The sequence below is a fragment of the Lethenteron reissneri genome, chromosome 36, assembly GCF_015708825.2.
Source record: "Lethenteron reissneri isolate LAM-NWPU_2019-01 chromosome 36, ASM1570882v1, whole genome shotgun sequence".
In the NCBI taxonomy this organism is placed as follows: domain Eukaryota; kingdom Metazoa; phylum Chordata; class Hyperoartia; order Petromyzontiformes; family Petromyzontidae; genus Lethenteron; species Lethenteron reissneri.
This window is the reverse complement of record NC_083814.1, coordinates 13,879,734-13,905,034: the sequence shown is the minus strand read 5'-3', so window position 1 is coordinate 13,905,034 and position 25,301 is coordinate 13,879,734. Positions and strand designations below refer to the sequence as shown.

The 25,301-nt window shown below is 45.3% G+C and overlaps 1 protein-coding gene across 1 annotated transcript; it reads left to right on the top strand.

The window, feature by feature from the left end:
- The first annotated feature begins 973 nt into the window (after positions 1-973).
- Positions 974-20,959, top strand: LOC133351280 (neurogenic locus notch homolog protein 2-like). The gene is made up of 21 exons (XM_061566380.1): positions 974-978; positions 1,852-2,042; positions 3,081-3,258; positions 3,596-3,741; positions 4,525-4,728; positions 6,089-6,280; positions 6,704-6,798; positions 7,068-7,126; positions 7,242-7,414; positions 8,930-9,095; positions 10,168-10,313; positions 10,800-11,003; positions 11,588-11,779; positions 12,118-12,212; positions 13,971-14,029; positions 14,386-14,558; positions 14,945-15,113; positions 16,137-16,328; positions 16,807-16,865; positions 17,828-17,925; positions 18,337-20,959. The coding sequence occupies exons 1-21, from the start codon at positions 974-976 to the stop codon at positions 18,391-18,393; spliced, it is 2,853 nt and encodes a 950-aa protein (XP_061422364.1). The 3' UTR covers positions 18,394-20,959.
- The last annotated feature ends 4,342 nt before the right edge of the window (positions 20,960-25,301 follow it).

Below are 25,301 nucleotides of genomic sequence, written 5' to 3'. Positions count from 1 at the left end.
GTCGTGCCTACACCAGCAGCAGTCGTGTAGTGATCCCCGGATTCGGCCCACTTGTGTATTGATGGAAATAGGCCCAGGTTGGATGATGCTAGGAGAACCATCTGCTTAGCATCATGGAATGCCGTGGTGGCGAGATGTTATCTCCATTGCCTGGTATACAGGAGGTCGTGGGTTCGATCCCGACCTGGCGCCTGCTGTACAGCTGGAGTTGGCACGTTCTCCCCGTGGTCGTGTGAATTTTCCCTCCGAGTCTTTGGAATCAACATGCGTTGAGAGTACAGTGTTCTTATACTACAAATATCGGCATGATAAGCCGCTTTGTTGAGCTATCATTTGTGGCCAGGTCGTTTATGAAGAAGAGCAAATGGCTTAGTGAGCTTTACCTGGTAAAATAAAAATAGTAAATACAGGCCTAGCGAAGGTTTCTGTGAGTTTTGTTGAATTCGCTTCACCGTGGCTGTTGATGCTTTGTACCGTCTGCAGTGCCGCGCACGAAGGTCATCACCATAGTGGTCAGAGTCACCAACAGGAACTACGAGGATAGTATGAAGACCAGGAAAGCATAAATCTATTTGAAGACGAGTTCATGAGACGGGTACGCACAATTTCTGCACACAATTTTTGCACGCTTTATGTGTAAGTGCAATCTCATGAGATAACATATCCCGTATTAATATATTATTTGGTCCTATGTCAATCTGCTGCTGGATGAAGGACCCCATGACATATGAATTGTTTTACCGTACTTCAGCCCCACCTGATAGCGTGATGGAGTATGGTTCAAGCTACATGAGCGTCACAGTGTGGAGAGGCCTTCATCCAGCATTGGCTGTAAATAATATTTACATGATGTTAAATTATACATATTTCTATATCACAGACGACATTTCTAATTGATGTTTTATTCTTACTTTACAGATGCTTAGGTATTGATTTTTTTGCTCAGCGATTTCTTGGATATGTCAATCCGTAAATGAGGTACGTCATTTACATTAACTTCTGATAAATACATTTAATCAACAGAGATGAGCATGGTATTGTTTGTAATATCTTTAGAGGTAAGGGTTGGTGCATCACATAGGTTTGTGAAACTTACAAGACTTTCATGTGTTTCTTCTCTCACACGCATGGGTTTTCTCAGAGTACTCCAGTCTCTGACTACGATCCGAGACCCTCCTATAAAAAGAGTGTTGAGACTCGGTGAGGCTTTCCTAGATTAAGTAAACTACTGTATAGTAGGCTATAGTCGGCACACTAATTCAAGGTTGGCGGACTGGGGTGGGTGGAAATTTAAATTGACCGGTATGCAGAATTCTATATCGGATTGGAGAAAGCACTGTATATTTAGCTGTTCATGAATGATCACCCTATTTATTACCAAGCCCCACCCCAACACACCATTTTGTGATTGTGGGTAACGTTAGGCTGATGAAGACTCGTCATAATAAAACTTGTGTGAAACCAATGCTGATGGAAAGATTAATTCCTAGAAGGCCGTGTGGTCGATAGGATGTGAAAACTAAGATATGGGAAGGTGTATTTTGTGTTGAGTTATATCGTTAAATATTCTCTACTGAGAATAGGTTTTCCCCTTTTATCTGACAACAAAACCTATTCTCATATTTTGGTACTGGCAAAGGAGGTCCCATGATATATTCTCTACTGTTTAATAAAATGCTGTTGTCCCTAATTTGTCGGCAATTTATAGTATTTGTTATTTTAGAATCACGTGAACATTTGAGTTACATTTTTGTGATGACACACGGGTTTCCCATTATTGCACTTTAAGATAACCATGTCTTTGACTTATTACGGGTTTTTTTGTTCCCTTTTCCTGTGTGCCATAAACAGCAAAGGCAGCATCATTGTGACGAGCGAGGCACGCTACAATTACATGCCAAACCGCACCATTCTCGACTTCTACTCAAAAGATCTCATCCCATCAATATTTTCTGCCATCACCGAATCAATCAAAGTACAAAACAGCAGCGACTTGCAAATTGAATTTCCGAATCAAACAGACATATACGAGAACGGCACAGGTAAGTGGGCTCGGTTCGCAGCGTTAATCCTAAACATCCTTAATTACTTCATCCTGCAGCCAATGACGCCATTCTCAACATCATGCCAAGTCAATGTCTTTGCAAAACTTCTGTAGAAAGCAGTGTATCAAATATAATTTTCCTTGGACACGGTTGTTTGCTCCGATTTCTATTTGGTTCATTGTTGTACTTTGTTTTTGTCATTGGGGTGACCCAAGTCACTTTTACAAATGAGGATATTTTGGTCTATTAAGTTATCACCTGGTTAAACAAAATAAACATACGCTTTTGGACGTTGCCATCACATCAGTAGGCAATGTCATATTCAGAGATAAATCTTTATTCCCTGTAAAGAGTTTTGTTTTACCATGCACTTTGCTGGCACAAAATGGGACAAAGGTGGCTGTGAATCATCTCGCAATCTGCAAAATAAGTGGCTAGCCTGTCCACGTGGTTTTCCAGGGAACACCACCTAGTTCGCCCAACTAATTTTAATGACTGAGAAGACATTTGAAAGTTTATGATGTGTAGTGTATGCAAAAGAGGGCAACATTTCAAACAAAATTTAGCTTTGACCGGACAATTAATCATTTGGCTTATCAGCCCCGGCGCTGCTAAGCCGCTCCACCATTTACAATATCCCGACGCATGCCACGGGCCCTGATATAAAAAAAAAAACATTTAACAGATAAGCGCGTGCCGTTTGCTACTTTGAATCTGTATATTATTGAATTGTATCTATTTAGCTTTCATGTACTCTAACGTTAATGTTTAGCAGAATGTTTAACCTTCATTCAGAGGCAAAGCCACCCATGAGATTATTAGGTGTTTCAAGTGCTCTGTTTTTGGTTTGTCAAACATTAAAACAAATATGTGCATCCTCTGTTTTTTCTGGGTAAAATATCAGTGTGCGCCACTGTTTTGCAACATTAAAATCGGGCAGCCGTGTTCAATGGGAATAATTCGCATTCACGTGGCGCAAATGGATGTACAACAGTGAGATGCGATCGAACACTGCGTTTTTATTCGCTCTCACAGGTATCACGGCAGAAGAGTTTTTAACCTATTACAAGTGCAACACGAATTATAGTGGCTACACTGTTGCATGGGGCAGCAATGGGGGCGTGCAGTGCCACTCGCAATGTGCCAACGCCAGTTACTGTGGAAACGGTACCAACATGGAGTGCGTCAATCTCAAGGATGGTCCGGCCTGCCTGTAAGTGAACACGAGCAACAACCGTCCTCCTTCTGCTGCGTCCTCCCTGGACTGATTGTTCCTCGCCAATCACCTCGTCTTTTTCTACCATGCATCTAAGGAAATCGCATTTCGCCGCTTTTGTTTTTCGCTTTTTCCTCGTGAAGGTCGCGTTTCTTCAGAACATGCCTCGCGGTATGTTTTGCGTTGATGTATCGGTGAATAAATGTTTCGCTGTCAATGGCATTGCCCTCTGCACTGAGCGGCCATTTAGATTAGACGTAAGTACACGGAGCTCTATCAAAAACAAAATCACTGACTCTGTTGCCATTATCGTTCTCTTCACGTGTCACTGCAGATGTAACTCTGGGTACCAAATGAAGCTGGCAAACAGCAGCTGCGCGGACATTGACGAGTGCTCGCAGGTCAATGATTGTTCTGCAGACGCCACCTGCGCCAACACGGACGGAAGCTACACGTGCAGCTGTAACGAGGGATTCACCGGTGCGACGAGCGTCTGTGGCTACAGCACGGTTGACGGAATCGCTGATTATTGCCAAAGTTGCACTTCATGCAGACAATTCGACAATTTACAGTTCTTTGTTAATCCACTGGTAGATGAAGATCTAGCCGTGTCATGTCAGTCACCGTGGTTGTTTGACCACACTTCACCACTCTTTTAAATGTGGGTTGGTGAAGGATCGAGGGCCTGGAGCAGTATTGATGCCGTGGTGGTGAGATGTAATCTCCCTTGCCTGGATTCAATCCCGACACTGACGCTTGTATATTTGGAGTTTGCATATTCTCCCCGTGGTCGCTTCGATTTTTCTCCGGGTCCTCCGGGTTTTCCCTCCACATTTAGAAACATGCGTTTTGAGTATTTGGCTGCTATAAATTTCCCCATCATAAGCCACTTTGTTGAGCTCTCATTTGTGGCCAGGTCGCTTCTGAAAAAGAGCGAATAGTCAGTGAGCCTTACCTGGTAAAATTAAAATTGTAATTTCTATCACCAGGTGGCCGGTTTCTTAGCACAATGTGCAAACCACTGTGTGCCACTACTCCACACTGTATATGCTTATGAATACAATATTGCCCGTGTTGTTTCTTGTTTCCCGTACTCCTCTCCATTTGCACGTCGATTTTTTACGTGAACAATGTTACGTGTGAATCTTTAATGTGAAAACTCAGTTGTAAAATATTAATCGTCCCATGGATAGCTTTACGAGATCTCCGATGTGGGACCTCTAAAACAGAGAACACGTCTTCTCTTCCTCCCCCTCCCCCCAGGCAACGGGACGTACTGCGAGCGCATCGAGGCCTGCCTCAATCTCACCGGGCTGCAGAACTGCTCCTGCAGACCGGGCATGGTCAGCAATGGAAATTTTTGTCTGGACTTCGACGAGTGCGAGAACCAAAGCTCATGCTGGCCCAACTCGCATTGCCAGAACACCTTCAGCAGTTTCACCTGCATCTGCAATGAGAACTACACAGGTTAGCCTGGCGGAAAAGTGTAATGAGTGTCAGAGAAGATGGTCACAATGGGTTCCGGCGGCCACTGTGTTTTAAACGAGGCAGCTGCAGCAGGCGAGCACACGGTGTTTCTCCCGATAGCAGGCTTTCATCACTCATTGCACAACTATAACAAAGTGGATATCTAGAGGCTAACAATGCAACCGTGTCTCAAGACGCGGTCTTGACAACTTAAAACTTAAAAAAACTTCCTCTCAATAAATTCCCGACTCAAAGACGCTTTCTTGAGTCTTGAGCTTCCAGAAGGGATGGCTGGGGAATGGGAATTCCAAACCACGAGAGGAGAGGAGAAATAAAAACCTACCATTATATGCATTTACCTCCCATTATATACTTGGGGGGGGGGGGTTACTATATTATTTTTATGGAACAGATGTATTCAAGATAATAATCATCTTGTTTTTATTCCTTTGCCAGGTTAAAGGCTTTCCTATACCGTGTCAGTCACGGGAGTCGTTTGACTATACTTCACCATGCTGGTCAGTGCATGTTTGTGAAGGGGGTGATAAGAACTGGTTCAGATATTGCTAACTATGGATCTGATGTTAGTTCAGGCAGGGAATTAAGTCAGGTCGCCGCTGCGTCACTAATGCCCCCACTGATTTAACGTGGTTTGCAATTCCGCAGAATGTTACTCAGTTTTAAGTTTGAGTTGATTTGATTTGTTACACGGATAAATGCGTTTTGTCAGTTTCTTGGCTATTTTAAAAGGTATCTTTTTGGTACGTGAACAAAGCAACAACAAAAACAAAGACAAAACATCAATATGACAGAGAACGAGTCCAGGTTCAGTAAGAAATATTGCACAACTAACGAATGAGGTTACAGCAATCACTATGTGCGTATTGACATTCTCATGTCAATTTATCAAACCTTGCTGTATGAGTCATTGAATATCTTAAGTCACTTGCGCCTGTCCAATTTTTTTTTTATAATGGACGGTTTAATAAAAGACGGCCTATTGAGAAGATGATGGTGCAGTTCAGAGCTCGTGGTCACAGTACTGTTCAGCAGTCTCAATGGGCACGTTTACTCCTTGCACATAGTTGATATTATTTTGTTTAACCAGATAAGAAATCAAGAGCCCAGAATAGCCTCATTTGCAGGAGTCAGCAAAAATACACAAACACGCGTGTGCGTGATCTCTTAAATGTCAACGGGAGGGCCGAACCCGGGGCGGCCTGGGGGGCATTGGCAGCGAGGCTTCGTAACCGGAATAACAAGCCTGGCCGCGGCTCGCACGGGCACGCTTCTCTCTCTCTCTTCACCGCCCTCTGGCGTTCACTCGCTCACATGACCCCCCTCTCCTCTTCCTTCCCAGCCGTCGGGCAGTCATGCAAGCCGGTGTGCAGGAGCGTGCCGTGCCCCAGTGACCCGTGCGTTAACGGCGGGGCGTGCTACGTGGACGGCGCGGATGGAGGCTGCAGCGCCTCAAAGTGCTCGTGCACGCCGGTCACCCAAGGCGACAAGTGTCAGTTCGGGACCCTCACCGTCCCAGTCTCTCGCAAGCCAGGTTGGTGCCATGATTATTGAGTTGTGTGTTGTATAATCTGGCGTCAAACTAGCCCCCACATCATGGAGAGAAGATGGTCCTTGCCTGTAATATCTGGCAGTCATAAAGCAGTAATTCAAGCAAGACAGATTCTGCTGATGAGAAAGTGTGTCTTAAAATTTGTCAAGAGTACAGCCTGTGTTGAATCAATGCTGCTGAAATAGGTACTCCCAGAGGGCTCTTTGTTTTCATGAGGAATATTCATTTATATATTTCACCTGGAAAATCCCCTGACATGGATACATATTCGTTTTCATACATTTTAACATTCGAATATATAAAAAGTATAAAGACACTTCTCTTCCCATTGTAATACTGACAAGCACGGGGTGGGGTGGGGGGGGCTGTCACCTCACATTGTTATTCTGTGTGTCCCCCGTCTAGGAGCTGTGAAGGTGAAATACATGCTGAAACTATGGTTCATTTCCCAGCAATACATCAACATCACAGACGCTGTCAAAGCTGACATGACAAATGCGGTAAGTTGGGATTGCCGCCACTGCTGTTTGCTACAAGGTGGGGGTTAACCCCTGTGGCTGGCACGTGAAGCACAGGGAAATGTTTTAAAATTAACTGTAAAGTTTGTGAATAATGTACGGGTCTTTGATAAGATCTTGCTGGATAAAGGCTTCCCCGTGCCCATTTGGTCGAAAGGGGTTGTTTGGTCATACTTCACCATCAACTTCTTAATAAGTTCACTGAATCTGTACATCATGTGGCATTGAATGTTATCTTCTTGTATTCACAGGTCATCAACAAACTGAAAATAATATCTGGGTTCAACTCAGTAATTCTTGAAAACTTCAGGTAATAATATCATGCCACGATAACAATGCAGGTACATCAACATAGCGCCTGTGGTACTGTGATAACATCAGCTCTCTTCTAACACTGGGGTTTTTCTGTCCTTTACATTCATCAGCTCTACCAAGAACTCCACAATTAAATCGAACTGCACGGCCTACTTTGACTATCCACTCGACAGCAGCATCCATTCCATCTTCAACGGGACCCAGCTGGCCCTCATCAAGTCCAAGTTTGGGCTGACACGATACTTGGGGGACATTCTTCTGGAAGACATTCAGCAGATACTCGGTGAGATGTGGCACTTTTGAGATGTGTGGCTGTGTAAGTTTTTCAGCAGGCGACCTGCGGCAATGAGCAGCCAGTTTCTAAAACACATCGGGACCGTACCAACTGAGCCTGAGCACAAGGGGGTGGGGGGGGGGGATACGAGTATTGACTAATCAATTAACATAAATTCGCCTGTGTCAGCAGCGGCATTAATTTAAAATAATACAGCAACGTTACGTATATATTTGTTAAGTATGTTCATACACCTTTTCCACAATTGTATATTTGTTTTTATCCCCCGCCCCCACAAATAGTTTGGGACACCCAGAGTGTGATGGACGGACACTTGTGAATTAAATAGATAGAAACACCATAGACTACCCGCCAAGCTACTGCCCTTTCTGCTGGTTCCTTCCGGAACGACCGAGTCTGGTGTAGATTTCACATCCATGACCACAGCGTTCCGGGTTACACCGCCGTATATCCACCCCTGGTCTAAAGATCACCGCAAGATTTGTGCTTGACTGCCCATTTTTAGGACATAATTGCAACGTGCATGAAAGCCATTCCTCAATAGAGTTGGGAAAGGCATTGGGAATTCCACTTGCAAGTTTTTTCCACGAATGCGGATACATTTCCTCTGCATCTGATTTCTCACCTGGCTCACCTCACATCTTTCCGTGCTGTTCAAGTCCAGGCTCAAGGGGTTCTTGTTATCCCGCTGCCTACAGTGGCGGATCCAAGGGGGGGCAGGGGGCGGTGTGGAGGGGAGTGCGATGGGGTCGATCGCATCCCCCTTGAGACCAAATATTATTACTGATGTTTATGTAGGGTCCTATTTAAAACGATTTCATTTTGACTTCATATCGCGCCATTCATACGAACTGCATCTCAAGTGCTGTAAGTTGACTTTGTAATGCGGAGGCGTGGGAAGCCACAGACAAGAGGAGAGGCAAACCGTATCCGGCGCCATCTATTGCCGAAGCTCTGTGGCCCAATATTTGGATGTTTGACCAACTCCATTCATGAGTGTTTATACATGATTGAATAAATCTAAATGAAACAGGTAATGTCTTTAACAAAGGTTACACATTGATAATGACGCCAAAAAGCCTTTTGGCGTCATCTGGTCCAACCCATGTGAGACTAGGCTCTAAGGAAAGCTGTCTCGGGTGTGGACCAATCAACTTCAAGGACAGTGCACATTATCAGAGTTATGTTTTTTGTTTGCATTATGACTGCAGGTATTGTGGTCTATGCAAACATGACTCCTTGTAAAAAGGTGTCAGTTTTGTTGCCAGATAGAAGGGTAAAAAACCAATTATCATATTTTTACTGGCAAATGAGGTTCCCATAGGTTACACATTATTTATTGAAGTGCTTTTTGACTCATAAGTTGCCCAGCTTCCTCCCAGAAAACTTGATTTAAGCATGTCTTTCTGAAAATATATTGACTTCCCATGTATGCTTTAATGTTGCAGTGAGACCAGGTGCATTTCTAACTCATCCATAACCACGACGGCATCTGTTTTTCAGTTCCACAAAACCAACTGGACCAGGTGTACAACTGTGACACAACGTTCGTGGGATACATATTGACCCTGCCAGAGACCGGCCCCGTGTGCCTGTCCCCGTGTGCCAATCAGAGCTACTGCAATAACATCGGAGAATGCCAACACCTCCGTACGGGCGCTGTGTGCGTGTGAGTATCTCCGGAACAATTGCCAGCACCTCCGCACGGGAGCTGTGTGCGTGTGAGTATCTCCGGCACAATCGCCAGCACCTCCGCACGGGAGCTGTGTGCGTGTGAGTATCTCCGGCACAATCGCCGTCACCTTGCCGGTGGCACGAGTGCAGGCGGCCTTTTCCACTGTGTCCGGGCCGGCACTAGCGGCTTGCTGCCTTGGGCCCTGCACGATCAGATGTCACGTTGGTCCACTCATGTTCACTCTTCTCAATGGCGTGTATCACTGTCACGGTGGCCCCCCGACATTACAGTCCAACTGCCCCCCACCCCCCAATCCGAGAGGAGCTGGAGCCGCAGCTGCTCAGGGTGCTGCGCATGCGGTCACATGAACGTCGCGTCGCACGTAGCATAACGACTCCTTGTCGCATTCGGCCTGCGATTCTCGATTGCCCTCCTACTAGGAGTGGTTGTAGAGGTCACTTAAACACATTACAAACGACGTGCATGTAAAAACTAAGATTGTTACGCACGCGATTTGATGCAAGCATTGTGAGCTCAAGATTCGTTCATTCTTAAATATACAGAAAAACCGACTGGTATGTCTGGCGATGGCTCTTCAGAACGTGCGGCGAAGACATGAGAATATAAATATAGACCTGTTTTATAACAAGTGGTCGCGAGTTTCTGTTCAAATGAACATTGAGCCGGTGCTCATCTCCTGTTTACAGCCCTGAGCCAGTGGTGGAAATTTCGCATCTCTATGACGGTGGCGAGGTCATCAATAAAATAACCATTGTTGACTTCCACACAAAGTGGTACCTATTTTATTCACCCCAGAAAGATGATGGGCAACTCCCAACCAGGATGTGAAATTTGCAACCTTTGGATTGCGATCCGCTCGCTCTACCGCTAAGCCACGTAGCCTAATTCATAAATTGAACATTGAACAAATATTCTTAAGTTTTTTCGGTAAAGTCACGTGACTTTACCGAAAAAAACCTAAGAATATGAATCCTTGCAGTCACGAAAGCTTCAAATCTAGAATTGAACAAATAAGCACTGCTGCTCTCTCCACGTGTCACTGCAGGTGTAAGTCTGGGTACCAAATGAAGCCGGACAACAGCAGCTGCTTGGACATTGACGAGTGCTCGCAGGCCAACGCCTGTTCTGCGGACGCCACCTGCGCCAACACGGACGGAAGCTACACGTGCAGCTGTAACGAGGGATTCACAGGTGACGGCCACTCCGGCGTATGTGACGCGCGTCTGTGGATAGAGCGCGATCGATGCTGGAGGTTACGTGTGTGGCCGTGTGTGGCCATTCACTTCCGCCCCTCCCTACCCGCAACGATTCAATGCGAGCGGCGATATGGGTTCAAGTGACGCTGCCCGCAGTAAATTTAAACAGAATACTACGTTTCATAGAGTTGGGTTATTAATCTGTTTCAAATAGTCTTGAAGTTGTGTTCAATATTTCAATATCTCTCAAGCGTAATGCTGCCAGGGCACTCCATTATGATACATACTTTCTCTTTGGTTGTGATTGCTCTGATTTCTATTCACTTCGTTGTTGTAGTTATTTTTACGCTTTTGCCTTTGTAATCTTTTGCCGACCAAGTTCACTCTTGCCAGACAGACTTCTCCTTGTCTTTTGAGTTCTCTACACCTGAAACCTCTAAGCAAGCCAAGGACGTGTCCTCCTCCCTCTTCTCCCACCCAGGCAACGGGATCGTCTGCGAGCGCATGGAGGTCTGCCTCTACGTCCCCGGAGTACAGAGCTGCTCCTGCAGGCCGGGCATGGTCACAAGTGGCAACGCCTGCGTGGACATTGACGAGTGCAAGAACAAGACCGCGTGCTGGCCCAACGCGCAGTGCCAGAACACCTTCGGCAGCTTCACCTGCTTCTGCAATGAGAACTACACAGGTTAGCCTGGCAGAGAGGAGTCACAACGGGTTCCTGCAGCCGCTCTGTTTATAACGAGGCAGCTGCAGCAAACCGGTGTTTCCCCTGATAAAATTACCTTAATTCTGACTCAGATGTGGCCACTAAACTAAAATGTATATGGATACTGACACATTTCCACCACTGAGTGTTGTTTAATTCAAAAGTAAAGCTACCGCACTGCACTTCCTCTACCAACTAACAGCTTTCAATGTTAGTTTATGCAAACAGTCCTTTATCTGTACCATGCAAGCTCTTATGTTACAAGTGCCTGCTTAGACTCAACAAAGGAGGCAACATGATTAATGAGCTTGTGGTCACACTACATAGGAGGAAGTTAACTTGCTCAAGGGGCGCACTTGCTCCTTGCAAACACAAACACGCGTGTGCGTGATCTTTTAAATGTCAATGGGAGGCCGAACCCAGGGCCAGGGGGGCACTGGCAGCGAGTCTCCTTGACCGTCAAAACAAGCCTGGCCGCAGCTCACACGGGGACGCTTCTCTCTCTCTTCACCGCCCTCTACCGTTTGCTGGCCCACATGACCCCCTCTCCTCTTCCCTCCCAGCCGTCGGGCAGTCATGCAAGCCGGCGTGCAGGAGCGTGCCGTGCCCCAGTGACCCGTGCGTTAACGGCGGGGCGTGCTACGTGGACGGCGTGGATGGAGGCTGCAGCGCGGCAAAGTGCTCGTGCACGCCGGTCACCCAAGGCGACAAGTGTCAGTTCGGGACCCTCACCGTCCCAGTCTCTCGCAAGCCAGGTTGGTGCCACTTTCTGTGCCTGGTGAAACACACGTTGGACAGAAGAGAGCAGCATGCAACAAAGGAGAGTGATCATCCCGTGTGCTGTGCATGCTTTCGATCGCGTCACAAATGGGTCACGGACAGCTGCTCTACCACCGAGTTTCCGGTCCACATTTTATGAGTCATATGTGTGCGGACATTGTGCATTGTGGCCAAAAGCATTGAGTTCTTATTCATACGAGAAATCTCCTGTGTGAAATTTGTGCATTCAAATAAAGAAATATCAAGCATTGTAATACTGACACGCACGTGGGCAGTTGTCACCTCACATTGTTACTCTGTGCACCCCATCTAGGAGCTGCAAAGGTGAAATACGCTCTGAAACTATGGTTCATTTCCAAGAAATACAATAGCATTACAGAAGCTGTCAAAGCTGAGCTGACGAATGCGGTAAGTTGGCATTGCCGCCACTGATGTTTGCTTCAAGGTGGTGGTTAACCGCTGAGGCTGGCTCGTGAAGCAATTTAATAACTATACAACTTGCTTAAACCAATATGTGTATTGTTTGTAACAATAACCGACCAGTTTAAACATGAGAAATATAAATCACATTTTATCAAGGTGCACTGATATGGCCTGAATACATTAGGTCCAATCAATCCGATTCCCAACCAAACGGATCTGGTCCTAGCTTTCTCATATCTGATTGCTCAGCAGACAAATCCTATCCAGACTGTCCCTACATTGGGGAGTAATGATTCACACCTTCGACACCCCGACGATTCGATAGATCATTTCTAAAATTCAGAGTTGCGATTAAATTCAAAAAAGTTTTCTTTCTCTTACACATTGTGGTAAATGTAGCAATCACTAGTGTCTGTATGTTGAACTTATTTGGCAGTGTACGTAGCCAGCCGTGCTAATCGGAGGTATAGCGGTCCATGGGAACACATGACATACAACATATACAAAAGGAAAAAACATAAATGTGTATGTGTGTCACTCGACTAACATTTTGTGAGCTCAGAGAATCAATAATGATTGATGGATCAATATATATTACACTGACAATGTAAGGGGTTTAAGTCCCCTTTCTGAGAATCTTGCTTCTGGTTTCAGTTCCCAAGTGGAGAATTGCTTTATTTTATTCAGTTACATATATATGTTCTAGATTTGAAGCTTTCGTGACTGCAAGGATTCATACTCTTAGTTATTTCGGTAAAGTCACGTAGGTAAAAAATGAAATCAAAATTAATATTGTTATTGTTTTTGTTTTTTATTTTTATTAATTTTGATTTCATTTTTTACCTACGTGGCTTTACCTAAAGAACTAAGAGTACATATATATGTTTTTAAGGTAAAAGAAAAAGGTAACACCAGATGTAGCTGGCAGGATTTTAACCAATACGAATTTCTTGCCTGACCCCAACCTCATCTTCAATAAGCGAATAGAGGAATTTATAGCGATGCGCAGAGCCACTTTTCTCCCACATATCTGTGGGCACTGCCCACTTGGTCGGGCATTGCCCCTATTTCAGAGGACAGTGCATTGCTATACTGATCAGTGCCAGTCCGCTGCTGTACAGACCACTCTCTGATTGGCTTCAGTTCAAGTTATATTACTAAAAAAGTTAAGAATTCAAGAGACCAGTATAAATTAGTACTTGTAAGAGTGACCTGGGACATGAGTCTGCCAGTAAGGGGCGATGATTGCTGTGTACAGTCCCGCACCTCCGATTAGCATGGGTTGACTATGTACAGTCTGAAAGAAGTTCAACATACATATAATTGAGTGATTTGGGGGTAAGTTTTTTAATTTGGCAAATTTGGACCCTGAAGCCAGCACACAATTGCCTCCGCTTACGAATGACGGTACAGGGATCTTTAACGTCCACTGTGGGTGCGGCAGATGGTGCGTGGTATTGTTATAGTTAATATACACCGCAGTAATCATCAGGGCAGCTTCTGAATTCAAACCGTGAACCTCTGCAGCGAGCAGCGAGCGCGATACAGTGGGCCACACCACCGTCCGTTTTGACTACGAGCCCTGTTCATGAGCAACACGAATTTTCGAAAGCGTATTTTCTTTTACAGTTTCTGTCAATTTCCCCAACAAACGGCAAATAAAACGTGGAAATGTTACAAAAGCTGGAAATCGTGCAACATTGGGTTGTAACACTACTCTACGTATTTTTGCATGATTCACAGGTCATTAACAAACTGAAAATAATATCCGGGTTCAACGCAGTATCTCTTGAAAACTTCAGGTAATAATAACAATGGACACACAATAGCATAGTGGTTGTGTAATATATGTTCTCTTTTAACACTGGTGTTTGTGATGCATATATATTTTTGGTTAGACCATGTAATGACCAATGTATGGCGTTAATTAAATTTTCAACTTCAACGTACTTATGAGCTGATAGAACAGGAAATGGCGGCGCGTTAAACACTTGTGCACCAGGTGACCCTTTCATTTGTGTTGGCGGGTGGTGGAGGGTTCACAGGGTAACTTTGGCTAGATCGTGACATAACCTAACCCAAACGACAATTATGAAAACCTGTGAAAACCTACACGTTAAGTTAACTGGTATTCATTTTTGTCCCTTATATTCATCAGCTCTACCGGGAACTCCACAATTAAATCGAACTGCATGGCCAACTTTGACTACCCACTCGACAGCAGCATCCATGCCATCTACAATGGGACCCAGCTGGCCCTCATCAGGTCCAAGTTTGTGTTGATGCGATACTTGGGGAACATTCTTCTGGAAGACATTCAGCAGACAGTCGGTGAGATACGCCACTTTTGAGATGTGTGGCTGTGTGTAAGTTTTCTAGCAGGTGACCTGCGGCAATGAGCTCGTAATTAAGTAATCGTTCTTGAATATAAATCCTTTGTTCATGCATCTGATCGGACTAAACTTAGATTTGGCATTGAATTAAACCTCTATCCAATAAATTATGAAGTAACCAATAAGCACTGACCGGTGTGGTGAAGTATGGTCAAGAAACTCAGTGACTGACATTGTGTAGGCAGGCCTATATCTGCCAGTTTGACAAATATCTGCCAATTGGTAACATTTAATCGTAGGCATCGTGATCTCAAAATACTTTGCTGTTGAGATGAGTTCTTCACTAATGGCAACTATAATCACCACGGCATTGATGCATTCCAGTTCCGCAAAACCAACTGGACCAGGTGTACAACTGTAACACCACATTCACGGGCTACACGCTGAGCCTGCCGGAAACCAGCGGCCCTGTCTGCCTGTCCCCGTGTGCCAACGAGAACCACTGCAACAAAAACGGAGAATGCCAGCACCTCCAGACGGGCGCCGTGTGTGTGTGAGTAACCGCCCCTGCAGCTCCGAGTCGCTCGCACCACTCAGCGGCCAGCCTGCCGACAAGCAACGGCATCGCTCGCACACCTTTGTCCGTGGTGCTCCCCCCCCCCCACGCCACGCGCTTTGTGCATCACGTCAGCCACGGCGGCAGTCGCTCGCAGACGGTCCATGGAGCCCCTCGCGGGACGATTGCGTGCGTGTCTAAAGTGTGGGGGGTGGCGGCGTAGCGGTTTATACTTTGTAAATCAGCAGTGGCGATTGATATCTCCCTTTGGCTTGGGCTTGACTTGTTAGACTAAAGTGGGCAGCTGCTGCTTTGTGTCTCGACATGAGCATTGTGTGGTGGGTTGGGTGGGGTGGGAAGTGTCTGGGATTGGCACTGGTTACAGCACTCCTTACATCGGCCATATTGGCATTCAGAGGTACTTGCCAAAACTACTGTTTCCGTAATTCACTGAGACTGAACAGGATGTCTCCATCTTTACGCAACTGACAAATTGATGATCCAGCATTCATTGCTTTAAACTAGTCACTCGCTCACCGGCGGTCAGTCACCTCATTATCACTCTTCTATCGATATCGCTACTAACATAGTCACTGTTCCCGTGAGCTTCACTCACTGATTCCTCCAACCATGTGGAGGTCTCGGGTCTGCCAGACTGTTTCATCTTCTCCATACTGTGATCAGTCGCAACACTGCAGGTTATAACATACTCGCTCATCTACCCACCCACTCAATCAAGCATTCAATCACATACCCACCCACCGTGATACTGCAGGTCACAACACTTCGCTTTATGCGTCTTCCCTCGCACTGCTCCACTTTGTAATTCCCTCTCATCGTCTTGTTGCTCAAATTCCTATAATAATCTTTCTTCATACAAACAGCGTGTTACACTCTTACGTATTACACGTCTTACAGTGCTGTTTGTTGCTGGTCGCTTTACCGTTTCGGCATTTCAGTCCTGTGCCCAGCAACTGCGTTTAAGAATAACTCATGAACTAATACCTGGCGACCCCACAGGTGTAACAACAAAGGCATTTACCAGACGACGGGAAGCCGGTGCGAAGAGGTGACGCTCATCTCGCGAGTGTTCTTCGCCATCCTCTTTGGCACACTGGGTGGCATCCTGCTACTGCTGCTGCTCGCAGGCCTGCTTGGCTACATGCTGTACCGCCGCAAGAAGGCCTGGGACCGCTTCAGCGACACGGGCAGGTGAGTTGGACCGTTACAAGGCCCTCTTCAAAGCAGCTGGGAGGGCCGCACAAGTGAAGCGTGACCCGTAGACAACACGCAGCAGATTATTCGTCGTCATCGTTATCCTCGTCTTCATCAGCATCGACATCGGCCACTGTATATCCATTGCTGCACGCAGGCCTGCCCGGGCTGTCGCTATCTGTCATGGCCCTGCGAAGCCACGATCCGTATCACTCGGTGATTAACGCATCGTTATATTAATGGCATGTTTTTATTGTAATGCCAAATATTTATCTGGCCCAACACATCACATTGTATACACCTGTCTGCAGGTGAACATACGAATTGGTATATGACAAAATGCCGAGTACTCAAAATTAGTGCAAAACATGTTCAACCTCATACGCGCTAATATCATGCGCTATGTATTTAGGGATGGATTGTAACTGGAACGCAAAGTAAAATATTTTTAAAAATAGTCTTTGTTCCTCAACAGCCTTGGGACGAATCGCTCGCGGTTCCCAAGTTTCTCAAGGAAAGGCTCGTACATCCCCTGTAAGTTGCGCTATTTTATTACATCAACAATTCTCACTTGTCAGAATCTTACACTCAAAATGTGTGTCACATGCGTCTATGTATTTGGCTTGTCACACGACCCTGAAATACTTATGTAAGTGTCCAGGCCGTTTTTTTTTTACTTTTGTGCATTATTTTTACAATATTTCACCTGGGTAATCTCCTGAGATTGGACATCTCGTTTTTCAAGTGACACATTCATAGCAAATGACACAAATACAGACATTTTAAACCTATAATTTCGACAATCAGCTTGTGGATAAGGGCCTCCCCAATACCGTGTGGGTTGTGCAGGTATAGTGCAGTGTGGGTTGGTGAAGGCAGAGAGATAGGTACAAGATCACAACCGTAGATATTGCTGCACTGCCCTGTTGGCTACGATCATAGACATTGGAAATCACATCGCACCGTGTCTTCCTTGTGTAAGTTTCGGTGACACGGCCCAGGGATATCACGTTCGCCACTTGCTGCAGAGGCTCGAAATTCGAATCCAACAGGCCACTCTGGTTACTACTGCGACTTTTTATTATCCATAAATACGCACCGTCTGCTTCATAGTGGACATAAAACATCTCCTGACATTCTAAATGAGTAGACCATCGTGTACCGGCGTCACGGTCCAAATTTGCCTAAACCGCAAAATGACCAACAAATTACTCCATTGGGATTACACGTAGTTGCAATCATCGCCCCCTACTGGCAGACTCACGTCCGCTTGCAGGCCAGGGAACCTGGTGTGAAGAGGTGATGCTCATCTCGCGAGTGTTCTTGCCACCCTCTTCGGCACACTGGGCGGGATCCTACCGCCTCGACAGGGTGCCCTTCCAAATGTATTGAGATGAGACGTCTCGGTGTAAAGGGAAGCAGCGCGCTATGAAAATCAGTATTACGCATTACGATCTCGTGTTGATGTGTTTGACTGCACGTGTGTTCACGGACAGGGATAACCACAATGCCGGAGAGCACGATTTTGAGCGATGCTTCAGGAATCAAGACGCTGTCCTATCGTGAAAACAGCAAGCCCGACCCTCACAAGGAGGTGAGAACGTGGCGTGCTTGCACTCAGCGGCCGCCTGATTAACACTGTCGGTGTAATAACCTAAATAGTACCACGTGCAGTCTGCTTCACTCGCAGGGGACGGTAAAGATCCCCTCATGTCCTTCGCAAGAGTAGGCCATTGTGTGCCGGCGTCAGGATAGGTAGATGTGCGGGACTGAGATGAACTGTAAAATCACAGGACCGTTAGGGATGCCTTCATCCTGCAGCATCCAGCAGCGGAGAGACAATGGCTTACGATGAAGTCGTGACTGTGTGTAAGCACTTTGGCCTTCGCTCACTCTCACACTGTCACCAAGCCCACACCAGTCTGCTCACCGTGCATGGAGTCTCACGGCAATATAAATCGCGCCGCTTCTGTGGATTTACATCAAACCCCTGTCTCCCATTCAGGTGCGTCTGCCAAGAGCGACAGCATTTGACAACCCGGCGATGAGCCAGTACGAGTAGCGATCTGTGTAAGGCCCACAAGACGCCGACATGTGGACTGCCCCACAGGAAAAGCACGTCCAACACGGTGTATGCGGGTCATGGTGCGTTACGTATGATAACCGAGAACTGTAACACGACGATCACATGCCATGAATCACTCACAAGTTGTGGTGTTCCATTTACGCGCAGAAAACTAAATGGCCCGTAGCATTGTAACCCGTTTCCACATGGAGTCGGACTTTGATTCCATACAAAAAATTCGAATGTAGGGAATCCCAGGCCTGCCCATGAAGAAAAACCGGCCCAGAGATTTCGGGCTCCAGCCTAAATTGCCAGCCAAATTCAAGTTGAATATGAACGTGGAAACGGGGAGGGGCTTCTTTGGGGGGGGGGGGTGGCAACTGAAGTGCCTACTCAAGTCTGTGCAATTCTTAATCTTAAGTTAACAAAACCACTTTGTAGACGTCCATGTTACAGTGCTTAGATTAACATTTTCGAATCATGACCATGACATGAGTTGATGTACAATATGAATGTTACATATTGAACCAGGTATACATATTTTTGGAATGTGTAACTAACGCGGCTACATCGCAAGAGGCACGTCGAGGCTCCAGGCTAAAGTCCGACGGAGCTTTCACTTCCCATGTGATGATGCACGCAGGTGGTGAATCACCGAGACACTCAAATGCATTGGTTTCATTATCAGTTCCGTCTCACACAGATACCAATAGACTCACAAATTGAACCACTCACACAGTTAAGTTTTTGCTCTGGAGACCAGGAGATCGTTGATCGATGTTCGGTCGCCGGGGTGATGATGCCATTAAGTCTTAATATCTCACTTCCACTCCACTCACATGGGACCCTGATTCTCACACAGACGCACATAGACTTACACACAGACCCAGATTATCTTACAGATACACTTGAACTCGCATGGAGATCCAGAAACGTGCAAGATATGCATTAAGGAACTGCAATTATTTCGCAATGCCTTTGTGTTCTAATTATCGAAAGACTCCACCTCCACTGCTCCACGTGTCGGGCGGCAGGATGGCGCAGTGGCAACACTTGCACCTCACAGCAAGAGGAGCCTCGGTTCGCATTACGACTTTAGCGCCGGTCTGCATATGGGATTTGTATATTCTCACCCTTTGCCTGCACGAGTTTCTAAAAACGTACAATGCAACTGGTATTAACCAAACATACCGTTTCTGAAAAATTACTTACAAATCACTCAATTGTGATAACAACATTGCCTCCTCAATCTGGAGCCTCGTGGCAGCCACTGCTGTGTGATTCACATCGCATGTGAATGTGATTCTAGAGGAGTGTAGACACGTGCTGAGCCCGTGCCGTGGCTGATGAGCCACTTGGCGAGTGTTCACACACAACACATGCTTATAATACCGTAATTAATGCATGTATTTCTGCAAGGCACATGGGATTTATAGTGAAACTTCGAGCTGAAGAAATATTAAATAATGTGTCTTGTTTTTAAAAACATGTGCATTGAGTAAAAACATATATCTGTTTTCTGGAAGGGACGTTTTGTTCTTGCCATGGTTACATGTTTTGACCTCAGACTATATATGTGAACATTCGTACAGTTACTGTGTATTAGACTGAAACAAATCCCACTGAAACTAAATTGGCAATAGAGTGACCATCGTTTTATGAGGAACTGGAATGTTTACACGGAAAATGTTGTTTTGTTGAAATGTTATTTTATTATGGAGAGGAACAATTACAATAACTTTAATAATGACAGTACATCGAACAAAGACAGTTTAATAAAAATATAAACAATATTCAAATAAATCACATTTTTTAAATTACACACTTACGCCACAGTTATCTAAAGTGAGAAATGAAGAGGAATGTAGCCAAATAAAACAGGATGAACGTTTGAGAAACATTTGAGTTTACATGTTGAGGCATTGTTGAACAGTATAAGTGACTTATTCATATTTCTTCATTGTTTTAAAAGAATGGTTAAAATCCCCTACAGTACAAGCAGAAATAAATTATTTGACATTAAACGTGGTGCTGTTTTATTGTATACAATGTAAAGAACTCCAGTGTCGTATATCTAGGGGACAGTTTCACGGATTCTCAACGCCCTTTCATTAGGAGGGTACTGCACCATGGCATAGTTTACAAATTCCACTTTAAGCAAAGTCTGTCTTCATGTAAGTGGAATCCTAGAGGGACCGGAGAAAACCCAGCTCACGCGTATGGGAGCGTAATCCGGAAAGGTGCATACAGATGGGTTCAACAACACACTTGCTGTACTGCCATCTCGAGGCCACAAAGCGACCCAGCACGTTGGGGAGTTTCACTCTGCCAGCTGCTAACCCCCTGCCTCCAAAGCAAGCAAAGCATAGCCGCCGTGCCCTGGCTGAAATACAATTTAAGGTTAATTTGGTTTAACATTGATAAAGTCTCAGGTACAAGAGTAACCTGGGTTACCAACATTTCAAAGGCAGAAAAACAAATACAACATAAAAACAAGTACAACTATGAAGCAAATAAAAACCAGAGCAAAAACAAGAAAAAGTGTTATAGAGGAAATCAAAAACTGCTCAAATATAATATATATAAAAAATAATGTGATAAAATAAATAAAACACATTTCCTGTAAACGAAAATCGGCTAGGAAACTAAACCACTTTCTTGATCGGTTGAGGGCGATGTGTTTGTTGCACAAGCTGCCGTGTCCCATTGCGTGAAGTCGTGTAACGTTGTGTAATGTTGTGCAACAATGCCGTGCTATTCTGGGGACATTCAGGCAGGTGACTTGTGAAGGTTCGTGCTGCCATGAAACATTTCCAGCAATCGGTCACTGTCGCCACTCTTGCTGATCAGCTTTTAAGAACTCGGGTTAGAATAATAAGCACAAGCTCCACTCACAAAACGCAACATATTCGTCAATAACAATTTGATCTTAAAAGAAAACCAATATGATAGGGGCGACGTTTGTCTAATGACCCTTCATAGTATGTAAATCAATTCATGCCCCAAACATTTCCTATTATGCAGTTCTTATTTTAAAGCCGACGTGTATATTGACGAAAGCGTTCAGTTTTGACGATACAAATAATTATGCTGACAATAAGTCGTTCTTTACATATCCTCTTGTCCCACACAGTCATTTTTTGGCAACATGACATAAATAGAGCATATGGAATTAAATAAGCAGACAGAACGGTCTCGTACGGACTCGTTCGTTCACTGCTGCCCTACAAGGTGGTGCACACTGCCATTGGATGTCGTGGTACAAGCTACGACTGGAGGAATTGGCTGCCTTCCACCACCCCGCCACAAAGGTGTGGCTCTTCAAAGAGCACGATTCATTGCCACCAGCGGCAGATCCCCTTCCACCCCTGGGGGTTCAGAGGTGCAGCGTCCCCCGTGGTGGTCGAGAACGGGTCAGAATACTTTTGAAAAACGTAACTTTAGGGACCATCCATTTTAGGGACCATCCATTTAGTACGTACGCAAAAATCGCTCAAAACTTGACCCCTCCCCCCTACCTGTACGCACGCATACTTTTTTCACCCCCCCCACCGCCCACTTGCGTACGTACGCTTGATGCAAGCGGGCACGAGGAGGCATAGTTCTTGTTGATGGTCTGAGAGAGGGCAAGTAAGGACATGGCAAGATGGGTGAACCCGAGAGGGCACGTGACTGGAGCAGGATAGCAAGGTGACCCAAAGGGGGCTCGAGGGACACGTGATGCTTGGACGAGAGCCTTCTGGTAAGATCCAACCCTCGGTGCTGCGTCTCTTCGATCTTCGGACTTCGCTCGGCATCGTGGATCAGTCAGAATGTTACTGACTGACCCGGTTATGTAGTTGCCCTGTTGGGGTCTGTGCACGTTTAAGTAGTAGCCCTGTTGGGGCCGTGTAATAAACGTGTTGCCTCCAAGTGTGTCCCTCCGTGGAGCCCACTACACGTACGGACATTGTCAGTAGACCCCCCCTAGGGCAAGCGTATGCATATGGATCACCCCCCCCCCCCCTCCATGCGTACGTAGTAAATGGATGGCCCCTTATACCGAGATTAAAATCAGCGAGCATATATAGGAGCGGTTATAATCGGCGGGTATAATCTGCTGTGGATCAGAAACACGGACATTGAAAAGTGCACAAAGTTGAAATTACACTCGGAGATGGAAATATCAACACATTGATTAGAGAACGCGCAAGTTAGAGACCTCGTTCAAACTGCACACAATAAGTTGTTGGGTTTGTCAGGATGCGTCCCCTATACGGGAGGGCCGGTGATGGGAATGATCGCAGGAGTGGCACTCAAGGGAAGACGACGGAGAGAACGTCCACCGTGAAGACGGAGAGGTGAAGGCAGCTCGCGTAGATTGAAAATTCATTTCTTTGAAACTGGTTTTTGTGTTTCATTTGTTGTCCTTCCCCGCACCTCCGATTAGCACGGTTGGCTACGTACGGTGCGAAATGATTTCAACGTACTGTACTTAAATACATTGCGAGACCATGAGAGATGGCAACGGCTGGGGAGGCTTTCATCTAGCAGTGGATATATCACAATAATTATTGTCGTTATAGAGAGATTCAGTAACAATAAATAAGCAAACAATTCATCCACATAAAATAAATAATAGTATATTTGTTTACATCCTATAGGCCAGATGGCCTTTACGGAAATAATCTAAACCCTAAATTTCGATTTAAAGCTTCTTTCGTGACTGCAGGGATTCATCTTATTGGTTCTTTCGGTAAAGTCACGTAGAATGGAAATAATAAAATAACAAAAATAAAACATTATAAAATAATATTATTAATAATAAAAATAAAACATAATAAAATAATAATATTATTTTATTATGTTTTATTATTTTATTGTTTTATTTTATTATTTTAAGATGAATCTAAACCCTTCTTTGTCTCTCCACGGCCAGCCAGCCCTCCGTGTGTAATCACGACAATCACCTGCGACGGCTCACTTCGGGGCTCGGAACTGCCCGAGGAAAACTTTAAAGTACACGTCTGGAGAGCAATTTGTGGGATGGGCGTATCTCCATTCCTGGAAGTCGCGTTGCGCAGTGAGAAGGAGTTTTTTTCGAGGAATGACTGGAAGTTATTTCACGATGAAATACTTGTAAACAATTCACTCCACATGTACACTTCAAGCAGCGGAAAAGTGTCCACACTGCAGCCCGTAACTGTGGCCATCTTCACTCAGGGCTGGTCAAATCAGATTCATTTGCAATACCAGTAACTGCATAACAAAAAATTAAATCGGTTTCATATTCTCCACACCAGTCCTGGAGGAATGTCTGACGATAAAGAACGTCCAACCCCCCCCCCCCCCCCCCCCCCATAAATGGGTACACCACATTTGGTTCATGAGGTTTAGAACCGGTAACCAATTCTCAAAACGGTTACCGGTTTAGCGGTTATCATTCAACAACCCTAGTCTTTATCTCTTCTCATGGAGGTGGGAGAAAGCCCAAGGAACAACTATTCCCTGATAAATAAAAAAAATTAAACATCTCTTTCTGCCATCTATCCCTTAACTGAAGTAGCTCCTCAAACGTTGTGTTGACTTGGCTGGAGGCAGGCTCGGCAGGTAGCTCTGTGACATTAACCTGCCCCCTCCCCTCCCCTCGGGGGCTGCACCAAGGAGAGCCAAGACCTGGGGGGGGTGACAGAGACCTCTCTGGAATGCTTTGACAGCAAAATCTATCGAAAAAGCCCACGCCAGGTGTTGTGAAACCACTGACCGATGTCATCAATCAGACGCGCTTGTGCCGATCTAGATTTCTCTCGTGAGCTGACATCAACATGAATAAGCAATAATTAATCTGCAGCTCCATCAACGCCCAACACCAACAGTTACAAAACCATACTTCGTCATTGCAGTCACCGGAGCAATACTGAAAACACTTTGCTGTAATTCCCGCGTAACCGACGTGACGTCAATCTGCCAGCGAATATCCCAGTGCACGGAAATGTTTTGACGGCCTTCTAATGTGCAGCTGCCCTCAAAGAAGTCATAGATCAAATACGCACTGCCAAAGAACATATGTGTAATACTATTAAAGCCTACAGAGACGTGTACACGTTAGACTTTTTCTTTCGTATGTCTGCTGGTGTAGATGCAGAGCTTCAACTACTATTTCACATTCAGGTGGTCAAGCCAGATAAGCGCCTCAGGAGCAGCGGAGTTATAATTATCGCGGTGATGTCTCCGTGTTTGTGGATCGGGGCCTTGCGTCGTCACACGTTGTACTACGTTCTGTTCTGGATGACCACAGTCGCACACTACGACTGGAGAGTTTCTAACTTTTCATTTGTGTATCAGATATGTGTATCTACTGCCATGGTTTGTGCGGATGCCACAAACCATGGCGAGCAAGCCACAGTAAAATATAGTTCAGAAAAATAGTATAGACAGAGCAAATTTGTAAAGGAAAAAAGATAACCAAGATTGAATTCTGATTACGTTTTTTTAATCCAGGAAAGCCTTGCTGGGTCTGATCAAGTTGTTGCAGGAAGAGCCAATACTGACATGGGCTGTCACAATTGAGTAATTTTCTGGTGCCTTTTCAGCGTTGGGATGTTTGGCCAATAGCAGTTACATTGTGTGATATCTATGTTAGCTATGGGAGAAACCCGGAGAACTCAGAGAAAACGCATGCAAAAAGAGGAAGAACATACAAACTTCACACAGACAGATGCCAATTCGGAATCGAAACCAGGGTCTTCTTGCTGTGTCCTCTTCAGTTCTGGAATTGAATCGTGAACGTGTTTTATTGCAGGGGTGAAAAGTCACATTGCTAAGGTGTAATCATGTACATTGAATTGCCACCAGACTGCACAGCACTTCCAGTAACTGTGCAAGCCACGCTCGTAATTTACACTGCAAACAGAGCATTAACCATA